This window comes from Podarcis liolepis, assembly GCF_965112155.1.
Source record: "Podarcis liolepis genome assembly, chromosome: 16".
Taxonomy (NCBI): domain Eukaryota; kingdom Metazoa; phylum Chordata; class Lepidosauria; order Squamata; family Lacertidae; genus Podarcis; species Podarcis liolepis.
In genome coordinates, this window is record NC_139567.1 from 16,101,981 (window position 1) to 16,113,816 (window position 11,836).

At 44.4% G+C, this 11,836-nt stretch overlaps 1 protein-coding gene across 1 annotated transcript; it reads left to right on the forward strand.

Moving 5' to 3' along the window:
* The first annotated feature begins 2,075 nt into the window (after positions 1-2,075).
* CXCR5 (C-X-C motif chemokine receptor 5) lies at positions 2,076-11,340 on the forward strand. Its single transcript, XM_083481122.1, has 2 exons — positions 2,076-2,160; positions 9,049-11,340. The coding sequence occupies exons 1-2, from the start codon at positions 2,107-2,109 to the stop codon at positions 10,279-10,281; spliced, it is 1,287 nt and encodes a 428-aa protein (XP_083337248.1). The 5' UTR covers positions 2,076-2,106; the 3' UTR covers positions 10,282-11,340.
* Positions 11,341-11,836: the final 496 nt, after the last annotated feature.

Consider the following 11,836-nt stretch of genomic DNA (forward strand, 5'->3'; position numbering starts at 1 on the left):
TGCAGACCCTCCAAGTGTCCCTATTTTCCAGGGACAGTCCCAGGTTTACAGAAGCCACCCCAGTCTCCAATTTGATTCTGGAATGTCCTGCTTTTCCTTAGGACGTCCCTATTTTCTCCAGTGTTGGGGGATATGGAGTTATGAGACCCCTGAGCCAAGAAGATAAGTAACTATTCAGCATTTAGAAGACATCTGAAGGCAGCCCTGTATAGGGAGGTTTTTTAATGTTTAATGTTTTGTTATGTTTTTATATGTGTTGGAAGCTGGGGCAACCCAGTCAGATGAGTGGTGATGATGATGATAGAATAGATGATGATAGAATAGGATGTCTCTATTTTCATCGAATAAATGTTGGAGGGTATATGATTGAAGGGAAAGGATTATCTGGACACATTTCTACCTGGCTTCAGGCCTAGATGCTGAACTTAAAAAGTCTTGGCATACTTCCACCTGCCTTGCCCCACAATAGAACCCTGGATGCCTTCATAAGAGAGCTGCTCCAGAGGAACAACCAGGAGGGGAGAGACTTTCTGTTTCTCATCAGACAGTGGCGTTTCCAGCTGCCTTGCCCCAACCCAGCCTTTCCCAGACTATGACTTTGAGAACAGCAGCTGCTGGGAAGAAGCAGCTGGGAAGAGAGGAGTTCAGGGATATTTATAAAAAAGAAGTTTTATAAGTTGTGTGTCTTTGTTTCTCCATTTGATCCTTTTACAGTACATGGTTTTGTATGTTTTGTGGTATTTTATGCATTGTGATTTGCTGTTATTTTTATTGATTGTAGATTGGCAATTCTTTATTGTGGTTGATGAGTGTGAACTGTTTAATTATTCTTTGTTGATGTTTACTGTCAGGGGTTCAGGAGCAGAGGCGAGGGCAAGAGAGGAAACAGAGAGCGAGGGGGAGGAGTCCGAAGAAAAGATGAGTGATGACGACGACCCGAGATCTCCGAGTCTTTCCAGTGAATCAGAAGATTCACAGAAAGGAGCGCCAGTGGCCAGAGCAAGGGGGGAGCCTAGGGGGACACCCCAGGAAGTAGGGTCCAGAGGGGGTTCAGAGGGCAGCAGTTGGAAATCGGGGCCAGCGTCCCCAACAGAGCGCAGTGGAGAGGAAGGGCGCCAGGTATCGAGCTCTGGCAGCTCGCAGCAGGGGGGAGGGCACGAGTCAGGAGTGGCCACACCTCCATCGGGAAGCGAAGAAACGGTCAAGCGGAAAGTGGAAGGTTGGGCGCGCGCCAAGTTCAAATGCACAGGAAGGCGGCGCAGTAAGCAGCCCGGAAAGGGAGCCAGGTCCTAAAGCCCGACGCAAGGAGACAGAAGGGTCCGGGGGGTCAGCGTCAGAAGAATCCCGGAAGGAAGAGACCCCGGGGGGCAGAGGGACCCAGAGAAGAACAGTCAGGCGGAAAAGGTGGAGTAAGGCTAGGGTATTAAGTTGGTGTACAGGGGGCGGAGACTCAGACGGAGCTTCGCCGGTCTAGCTTATAAGACGTAGAGCTGCACGCGGCAGCTTGAAAATGGAAACTGTAACTCAATAAAGACTTTTATAAAGTGAACGCTGGCTAGCGTGATCCTCTGTGAGCTAGGATCTGGGAGCAGCTCTGACATTTACTTTTACTGTTTACCATTAGATTCTGATGGATTGTTGAATGTTGCATTGTTTGATATAAGTTTTTAATTTTAAAGTTATTGTGACTTTTATATTGGATCAGATTGTTACTATTAACGTTTGAGGTTTTATTATGTTTTTATGTGTTGGAAGCCACCCAGAGTGACTGGGGCAACCCAACCAGATGGGCAGGGTATAAAATAATAATAATAATAAGTAGTAGTAGTAGTAGTAGTAGTAGTAGTAGTAGTAGTAGCAAAGGGGACAGAGAACTTCACTGAACACTCTGAAATACCAGGAAATGGAGGAAGTTTTTTGTTCCACCCCCTCCCCCAAAAAAACAACAACAGGGGACTTTTACAATGATAATTTTAAAAACGTGATTGTGGAGTGTGTGGGTGGAGATTCTCAATTTGCCTTGCAAAGCAATTTAGGAGCCTTCTTCACCCGTCCCTTCCTCCTACTAGCTGCAGTCTCTGAAGACAAAGCGAGACTCTGCTGAGGATGGTTGACTCCCAAGTAATAGAAATGACAGGCATCTCCATTGATAACTTCATGGTGAGTTGTGGCTAGTTTGGCATAGGCTCAGCTTCCACAGTGGGGCAACGGAAGGGTGAGGGTTGGGATTTGAGACATGTCATTTGGGATGCTTACAAGTTTAAATCGGAAACATTACGAATGGAAGTTGTGGGCTGAAATCTTTCGGGGTGGGGAGCTTTGTGGATTTGTGGCTTTTTGGGCTCTCTAGAGTATCTCCCCTCCGAAAGAGGTCTGTGCAAGTCTAAAGATGTAGTCTCAGCCCCAGAGAGGGAGTTCTATCCTAAGGCTAGGAAATGTTGCAGAGAGGATTGGGCAGATCAAGCTGTTTTAGCCAAAGCAACTTCTGGGGTGCTTCTGGATTGTAACTTTTTTAGGTGGGTTTCATTCACATGTACTGTCAAATTAAAGTTGTGCAATTATATTTGATTGGAAGGTTTTCTGCAGCAAAGACTCGGAAGGTGCTTGTGATCCATTCTTGAGTCTGTGGATCGCTCCTTCCACGTATCGCTAAGATGTCAGCATGGCCACACAGAGGCAACTGACACGCAGTTGTCTGCTTTGGAGTAGCTCACTCTGTGCAAGTTGTGGCTGCGTGTGTGTAGAATAGCATGTGTGTGCAGGGGGGGGGGTTGCTGAGTGAAGCCTAAAGAGGGTGCCATGGCAAAGGGGATATGAGTCCCAGTATGCAAATGGGTTTCAGAAGAAGACACCTTTGAGAAGCTGAGAGCAGGATCTGGGTGCTTTTCATCAACAGGAGGAAGTTGCCTGCAATGGTGGTTTGGCTGGCACTTCACAGATTGGTGAGATTTCCGCTGCAGGCAGGACACCATAACCACTGAGTCCCATGGGAGAGAGAGCAAGAAAGCTGCTCCCCTCATCCCCCTAGAGAGAAAGATGATTTCTCATTTCTCCCTCCCTCTCTCCGGCTGGTGAGCTGACACTTAAAAACGCAGTGCATGGGTGTGAAGGTGGCACAAAAGTCATCCTTGTCCTGTTTCTCCATTCAGCTCTTGCTGGACTGTACCACACTGCGATGGCCTCCTGTCAATCTTTTCTTTAATGGCTCAAAGCACATTTAACCTAAGTAGCAGAGCTCTAAAGGGTCTTGGGTTCAGCCTTCCAAAGAATTGGGGGAGTTCAGGCTAATTGAACAGAAGACCATGCAAGTGTGTGTGTGTGTGTGTGTGTGTGTGTACTGGCTCCACCTTCTATTCAGCCTCCTTTGCTGCTGAGAGTCTTGGAGAATATGCTTTTAAGCCTGTGTTTATTGTTGTATTGTTATGAGATGAATCGTCAGAGAATATTTCATATTGTTAGCTAATTTGAGAGCAACTGGCGATAGGGATGAGGTGGAATTCGATTCAGTTTGCATTTAAAGGCAAATGTATCAAACTAGCACTTCCCAAAACAATATGAAAACTAAAACGCCGCCATCCTTTGATGATCACGCTTATCTGCATTTTGCAACCAAGTTCTCCAACTAAACAGTGCTTACAAAAATTCATATACAGTATTAGAGGAAAGTGTGCATGAATATAAATAAATTGCTGAAAATGATATACAAAATGCATTATGTTTGGGTTGATTGCTTACAAAAATGTGTACATTAGTCAAAACTTTATACAGAAATGAGAGAAATTTGCACTGAAATGCCGATGAATTTTCATGAGGTTTTGTTATTGCAAATTTCTGCAGAAATGTGGAGAGAAAAATTAATATTATAGAAAAATTAGAAAGTGAAAGAACAAAATTTGACAGACTGCTCAATCCCTACTTGGCAGAGAGGTAGGGTTATAGTCTGAGAACTTTCTAAAAATAATCTATCCGTTAACTGACCTTAACTGACCTTCAGATCCAGAGATGTTCTCTTATTCTTATGCCACAGTCACTGCTAGGCTGAGCCAACATATGCTTGAACTGGGATAACTTATTCCTTCTAAAGGAATAAGTTACAAGGGATAAGTTATCCTAGTTCAGCTGGCTTTATGTCTATGGGAGCTCTGCAGTCTGCGCAGTTGCAACCACTTTGGCATATGAGGTTGATGTGGTTTTTGATCAGAGCTTCTAAATGACTCTGAACAAAAATTGCAGTGTTAAACAAAAGAATAGTTTCATTCAGACAAAACTAAAATAATCTGGAGTATGTTTTGGGGTCAGGAGGTGAGCTCCCTCCCGTTAACACTTATAGGGGTTGAATTCTGATTGCCTCTTTGTGTTTACGATCCCTTTACTGTATATGTCAGGAACGCAGTAGTTCACTCTTTCAAATACTTGAAACGATGTTGTTTTTAAATCACATTTCAGTCTTAAACTTGCCCCCCCCCCATGGTGGCATAATCTGATTAAACGTTTGTTCAGTGCCTTTAAATGTGGATGGTGAGGATTGCACACTTTAAAAAACTGTTCAAAGAGGAGAAAGAGATGGCTTTGCTGCTTGGCACAATCAACCAATCAACGCCATGAAAACTGGACTTCTGCTGAGAATGGGATCCCCACGAGTCTGATCTCACCCAGAAGGCTGTGTATGTTTTGTACTTTCATGTGCAGACAAAACTGGACTGTTTTAAGTCCTGATCTTGTAGGCTAAAGAATAGCGCACTAGCTGCTCTTGGTCATTCAAGTCTAATGAAGCTGTAGATCCATTGTTAGACAGGCGTAATTCCTCTCAGGTCCAGATAGCAAAACAAACAGCAAAGCAGCTTGTCAGCACCAGGGCACCAGAAAGTATCAACCAAGTTGCTTCTCTGCAGCTGAAAACCACAACATCCTTTCTGAGAGAAAGTTCGTTCAAACTGCATGAGTAAACTGAAGAAATGGGTCATTGTGAGCAGCAAGGATGATTGCTATCTTGAGGGAGCAGCTTGGGCCTTATTTAGAAGTATTTGCATCAGTTACGGGTCCAACAAAGGCATCAAATGAATCTGCAATCTGGCAGACTGAAAGCTGTGACTGGCCGTTCCTGCTTCAAATATGTCTCTTGAATCTTTAGCAAATACGGGGTGGTGCTCAGCTAAATTTTTACTCAGAGCAGACCCACTGAAATGAATAAACCTGTCATATTCATGAATTCCAATAGGTCTACTCAGAGTAAAAATGTAGGTGAATACCACTTCCAGCTTTGGGGACTGAATCAGCTTGGGTTGCCCTGTTGAATGATCTGGTATTGAATGAGGGACAGAGGAGGACAACTCTATCACTCTTTCTTGATCTCTCAGTGTTTTTCAATACCATTGACCATGGTATCTTCCTAGATTGATCGTGTGGGGTGGGTACCAGAAGCTATGAGGTTCCAAAACAATGCGGCAACAAGAGGAAATTATGGACGCATCAAGGATGGAGTGCGGGAAGTCAATTTTGGTGGAAATTATTTTAAATTTTAGAGCTTATATCCAATAAACTAATAGGCCAAGAGTTCTGGGGGGCTATGTTTGTCACCTTTCCTGAGAATTGGGATGATAATACTCTGCTTCCAGTCCTCAGCGAAAGTGCCAGTAGTTTATATAAGAAAATAATTTTGCTAGGAGGGGAGACCGCCACTCAGAATTATTCTTAAAGAACTCTGAAAAGATTATGTCCTCTCCAGTACTTTTGTCAGTCATTAAGGCACCTATAAGATCACTTCTTGTTCTGAAACTGAGGGCCATTCTGGTAACATTAGCAGGTCCTAATTAGCGGTTGGTCCATTAGGACTGCTGTCACCATCACGTTCAAAGATTTTGTCTTTGGCAAACATACCCCCAAGTGATGTTTTATTCTGTTGGGAGCCGCCCAGAGTATTTGGGGGTATATTTTGATGAGAAAAATTCCTGGAAACCTCAGCTATAAACTATAACAGCAACAGTACAGAAGTCAGTCTATGCTATCCTGAAGTTTTTCTCCCCCCCCCCCAAAGATATTTATTAAAGTTTTTAAAATATAACAATGAAAATGAAAAATAAAAAGAAACAAAATACAAAGTACAACATAAAAACAATTAAAAAACAAAGAATTTTCCATAACATATCCTCCTTACGCTTATTTCCCCAGACCTCCTCATACCTCCCTTCTTTGTATTCCACTTCAATTTGTTAATTCAGCAAATCCTTACCATTAAGCTTTTACCCATTTGTAAACCTTTTTTTTCGTATCTCCTAAAGCATTACAGCTGGAAACCCCTTAGTTTCTTTCCAACATCCTTCTAACATTCATCAATTTTACAATATTTCTGTAAATAGTCTTTAAATTTCTTCCAGTCTTCTTTCCCCAACTCTTCTCCCTGGTCTCGGATCCTGAAGTTTTTCTATTCTAAAGGTGGCAGGCTGGTAATCCCAGCCCTAAAGGTTTATCTTGGGAAAGTAGTAGCTCATATGCAGTACGGTATTGAGATTTGGGGGATGAACCATAATAGCCTGAAAGACCTAGAAGTGTGCCAGAATAGGTTCCTAAAGTATCTGCAGGCAGTACCCCAGCTACCTTCCTTAGGACAGAGACAGGCGTGGTGTCTGTACAGTGGTACCTCAGGTTACATACGCTTCAGGTTACATACACTTCAGGTTACAGACTCTGCTAACCCAGAAATAGTACCTCGGGTTAAGAACTTTGCTTCAGGATGAGAACAGAAATTGTGCTCTGGCGACGCGGCGGCAGCAGGAGGCCCCATTAGCTAAAGTGGTGCTTCAGGTTAAGAACAGTTTCAGGCTAAGAACGGACCTCCAGAACGAATTAAGTACTTAACCCGAGGTACCAATGTAAAAGCGGAGATGGCTACTTTTTCGTACTATAAAAGGGTCCTGGATATGCCAGAGGACCTCTTGCCTAGACTCTGCCTGGAGGAAAAATGGAAGAAGGGTGTTAGTACAAGAAGTTAGTACACTGGTGCCCCGCAAGACGAATGCCTCGCAAGACGGAAAACCCGCTAGACGAAAGGGTTTTCCGTTTTGGAGGTGCTTCACAAAACAAATTTCCTATGGGCTTGCTTCGCAAGACGAAAATGTCTTGCGAGTTCCTACAGGGTTTTTTCCCTCCTCCCCCCCTTTTTCCCAAGCCGCTAAGCCGCTTATCAGCTGATCCTAAGCCGCTAAGCCGCTTAACAGCTGATCCGCTAAGCTGCTTAACAGCTGATCCGCTAAGCAGCTTAACAGCTGATCCGCTAAGCCGCTTAATAGCTGATCCGCTAAGCCGCTTATCAGCTGATCCGCTAAGACGCTAAACCGCTTATCAGCTGATCCGCTAAGCTGCTAATAGCGCTAATCCGCTAATGGGCTTGCTCCGCAAGACGAAAAAACCGCAAGACGAAGAGACTCGCGGAACGGATTCTTTTCGTCTTGCGAGGCACCACTGTACAAGACCTGCTAGCCTCAAAAAACCAGACAACAGATATTTTTGTATTCCCTGGAGTTAAAAGACTGCTTAGGGATTGGATTTATAAACAGGATAATGAGGAAGACTTAACACTAATCCATCTCAGAATTCTCCCATTGGTACTATTTGCTGAAATCTAACCACACCAGAGCTCAGTACTTGCAGTCAATTTACCTTGCCTCCCCAAGAACTTCATTTACAGCTCTCAGTTTTCAAACAATGCCTACATCAGTCTTAGATGGAAGTTATAGAAGTGTTCCAAGGCATTTAAGACTTTGTATTTGTGGGGTAGGTGAGGTAGAAGATCTCCCCTGTTATATACTCCATTGTCAGCTCTATCAAAACCCCAGAAAGAGATTTTTTTGGAACAGATGCTGGCACTGCTACAGGGACAGAACCTTGAAGTGAAAATATGTTGACTGTTACCTGACTGTGATCCGCTTGTCACGTACAAAACAGCCCTATTTGCTAAAGCCGCTTAAAGTATTCGTGTTAGCTGCAGTATATAAAAGACAACGCTGTAGGCTGTGCAGGCGATTCATTAATTTGACTTATTGTAAATGGATGTATATCTCTGGATTTCTTTTAACATGTTTTAATTGACTTGCTGGATCTGTAACTGAATTTGTAATGGCTTTTAGTCAAACACAATACATGATTGATTGATTGATTGATTGATTGATTGATTGTATTAAATTTGTTTTAGTTTGTGGTGGGTTTGATAAAATTCGGAAAAACAATTTGGCAGAAACCAAGCAGCCTAATAATAAAAATAAAAATAATTTATTATTTATTATTTATATCCCGCCCATCTGACTGGGTTTCACCAGCCACTCTGGGCGGCTCCCAACAGAATATTAAAAGCATGATAAAACATTAAACATTAAAAACTTCCTTAAACAGGGTTGCCTTCAGATGTCTTCTAAAAGTCAGATAGTTGTTTATTTCCTTGACATCTGATGGGAGAGCATTCCACAGGGCGGGCGCCACTACCGAGAAGGCCCTCTGCCTGGTTCCTTGTAACCTCACTTCTCACAGGGAGGGAACCACCAGAAGGCCCTCGGTGCTGGACCTCAGTGTCTGGGCAGAACGATGGGGGTGGAGACGCTCCTTAAGGTATACTGCACTGAGGCCGTTTAGGGCTTTAAAGTTCAGTGCCAACACTTTGAATTGTGCTCGGAAATGTACTGTGAGCCACTGTAGGTCTTCCAGGACCGGTGTTATACGGTCTCGGCGGCTACTCCCAGTCACCAGTCCTGTTAGGATTCAGCCTCAATCTGTTAGCCAGCATCCATCCTCCAACCACCTCCAGACCATAGCTGTCAACTTTTCCCTTTTCTTGCGAGGAATCCTATTCAGAATAAGGGAATTCCCCTTTAAAAATGGGAAACGTTGACCCCTATGCCTCCAGACACTCACACAGTCTTTCCATGAATGTTTCTCTGTCTTCAAGCATTTTGGCATGGAGGCATCGCTGAATATCAGTGCAGCAGGGCCTGGGGAAATAACATTTCTATCCCTGCCACATCACCTGGTAATGACTTTGTCTTGCTTTCTGTTCCACAGTTAGATGATTACAATACGTCGGACTATGCGGAACAACTCTCCAATTACACCGACTACATGTGCCCCACGATGGATGAGAGCACCACCCATCAATTAAGGGCCTTCCTGGTCCCTTTTGTCTACATGCTGATCTTCTTGCTGGGGGGTGTCGGAAACCTGATGGTGATCGTGATCCTGTGGTGCTACCGACGCTCCCGCAGCTCCACCGAGCTCTTCCTCTTCCACCTGGCCTTGGCAAACCTTTTGCTTGTGTTCACCTTCCCCTTTGGGGTTGTCCAGAACATAGCCGGTTGGATCTTTGGACCTTTCCTCTGCAAGGTGCTCAGCGCCACCAACAGAATCAACTTCTACAGCAGCAGTCTGCTGCTGGGCTGCATCAGCGTGGAGCGCTACCTGGCCGTGGTGCATGCACTGTGGGCCTTCCAGAAGCAGCGAGCCATCTCTGTCCACCTGACATGCCTGGGAGTTTGGGTTGTCTCTCTGCTGCTGACATTGCCTGACCTGCTCTTCACAGAAGTCTGGCCGAGCAGGGACAACCAGCCCAGCATCTGCCACTTCAGAGAATATGGCAAACATGGAATCAATGCGTGGCTGGCCACACGCTTCCTGTATCACATTGTGGGCTTCTTCCTGCCCTCGCTGGTCATGTGCTTCTGCTACATAGCCATCGTCAGGGTCCTGTGCCGCTCCCAGCGGCTGAAGCGGCAGAAAGTGGTTCGAGTAGCCATTTTGGTCACCAGCGTCTTCTTGTTCTGCTGGACTCCATACCACGTGGTGATCTTCCTGGACACCCTCAACAAGCTGGCTACCGCCAACAACGGGTGTGCGGTTGAGCTGAACACGGCCATTATTCTGAGCGAGATGGTTGCCTTCAGCCACTGCTGCCTCAACCCCATCCTCTATGCTTTCGTGGGCATCCGGTTCCGTCACGACGCTTGCCGACTTCTGAACAGCCTGGGCTGCCTGAGCCAGAGCACCCTGCAGGACATCCTGGGCACCTGCAGGATGGATAGCAGCACCGCAGAGACCAACATATCGCTCGTCAACCGCCACCCTTCCTCCCCATCTTCCACAAATCCCCTAACCACATTCAAAGGATCTCCTTCTTCTTCCTCTTGTCCCCAAGCCCCAGCTGACCAAAGGGCTCAGGGGGGAGAGTCTGGGGCTCAGCTTAAGCCAAGTCAGAAGCAAGTATTGACAGACCAAAGACTGGAGGAGCAGAACCTCGCTTAGTAAACCAGGCACCGCCTTCCTGAAATCCTGTGTGTGATGAATGTGCACACTCCTTCCAGCTTCCTTGGAAGAGAGTCCCGTGATGTTGGCGAACATGCAATGCTTCCAGATACAGATCCTGCTTTTTGCTTCTCAGGTTCATATTCCCTTAGTGCATCCCCCTGCCCACCCCCCGGGCCTCGGAGAATGTGTAACTGTCAGCTTCAATGCAAGCCCTGCCACTCCTTCTTTGTGTTGAAATACTCGCCTCTCCTGCCTATTCATCCAGAGCTCTGCTGTGCCCCAGCGCTCAACCAAGACGACTCACAAGCATCTGCTCCAGTTGTGAGCATAAGGTTAGCCCAGGCATACAAAGGGGGAGCCCCACTATTAATCAACTATGGCCCACATGACTTCCTCTGGGGTTGCAGAGACTCCTATCCTGCTGCTTACCCCGTGCTCAACATTTGGGGAGGGGGGAAATTGGGGGCTCTTAATGAAATCCACAAGCGCCAGACCCTCCCCCCAGGCTTTTGGGGTGTGTGTGTGTGAAATGTTTTTTTCTATTGCTAAAACATACACAATACTATAATAAGAAATTAAGTAAATTTGAAATAAAATGGTAGATTATAACAGTAAAAAGCAGCACAGTATGTACCATAATCTCACTTTCGAAAAGCACGATTTCAAAGGGGGGGGGGGAGAGACCTATGGTTGCCATATTTCAAAAAATGAAAATCCAGACACAAATGTTATTGAGTTTTTTGTGCCCAAAGTTGTTGATCTTTTTTTAGTTTTGCCCAAATTGCTGAGCAAAATCACAAAAAATGACATTTTTGACGTATTTTTAAGGTAAATTGGCAAAAAATACGCTGCCATACGTCCAAATTTTCCCAGATATTTTGCCAATTTCTGCCCGGACACTGCTTCCGGATGTATGGCAACCCTGGGAAACCCCGTATAGGTATGTGTACACGCACACACACTGCATTACTTATTAGCAAATTATTCATTAATACATGGTAAACTCATAACTCATATTTGGGAATAAACCATAATCAATAAATATCTTTCATTTTACCAAGTTTTTATGCCTCTCTTCCTTCTCGATAGCCTTAAAAGGTTGTGGAGTTAGCAGTAGCTGCAAACAAGAGATTCAACAGACACCTTCTGTTCCAACTTTTAAACACCTGCTGGAAACATATCTATTCCATGAGGCCTATGCAGGCAATTAAGAATACATCTTTCCATAATAGCTGATTTCTGATTTTAACATTTTAATCCCGTTTATATTGTATGGTTCTATGTACAACTTTTGTTAACCACTCGCAGTATATAATTTTTTAAAATAAATAAAGGGCAGTCACATATTTTATCCATCTATTCATTAATATTAAGTGTTGGAAATAATCTCCATTATTTTGTGTACAGGATTTTATTCTCAACAAGCCTATATAAAAAAACATTTATATATACATTTTAATAAATAAAGGACAGTCATATATTTTATCCATCTATTCTTTAAGTGTTGGAAATCTCCAATATTTTGTGTACAGGATTCTATGCTCAACAAGCC

What these genes read in the sequence shown, in the direction of transcription:
- CXCR5 (XM_083481122.1), top strand. Translation starts at nt 2,107, where the DNA reads ATGGTTGACTCCCAAGTAATAGAAATGACAGGCATCTCCATTGATAAC. An exon ending in TCTCCATTGATAACTTCATG is followed by an intron (nt 2,161 to 9,048) that starts GTGAGTTGTGGC and finishes TCTGTTCCACAG; the next exon opens with TTAGATGATTACAATACGTC.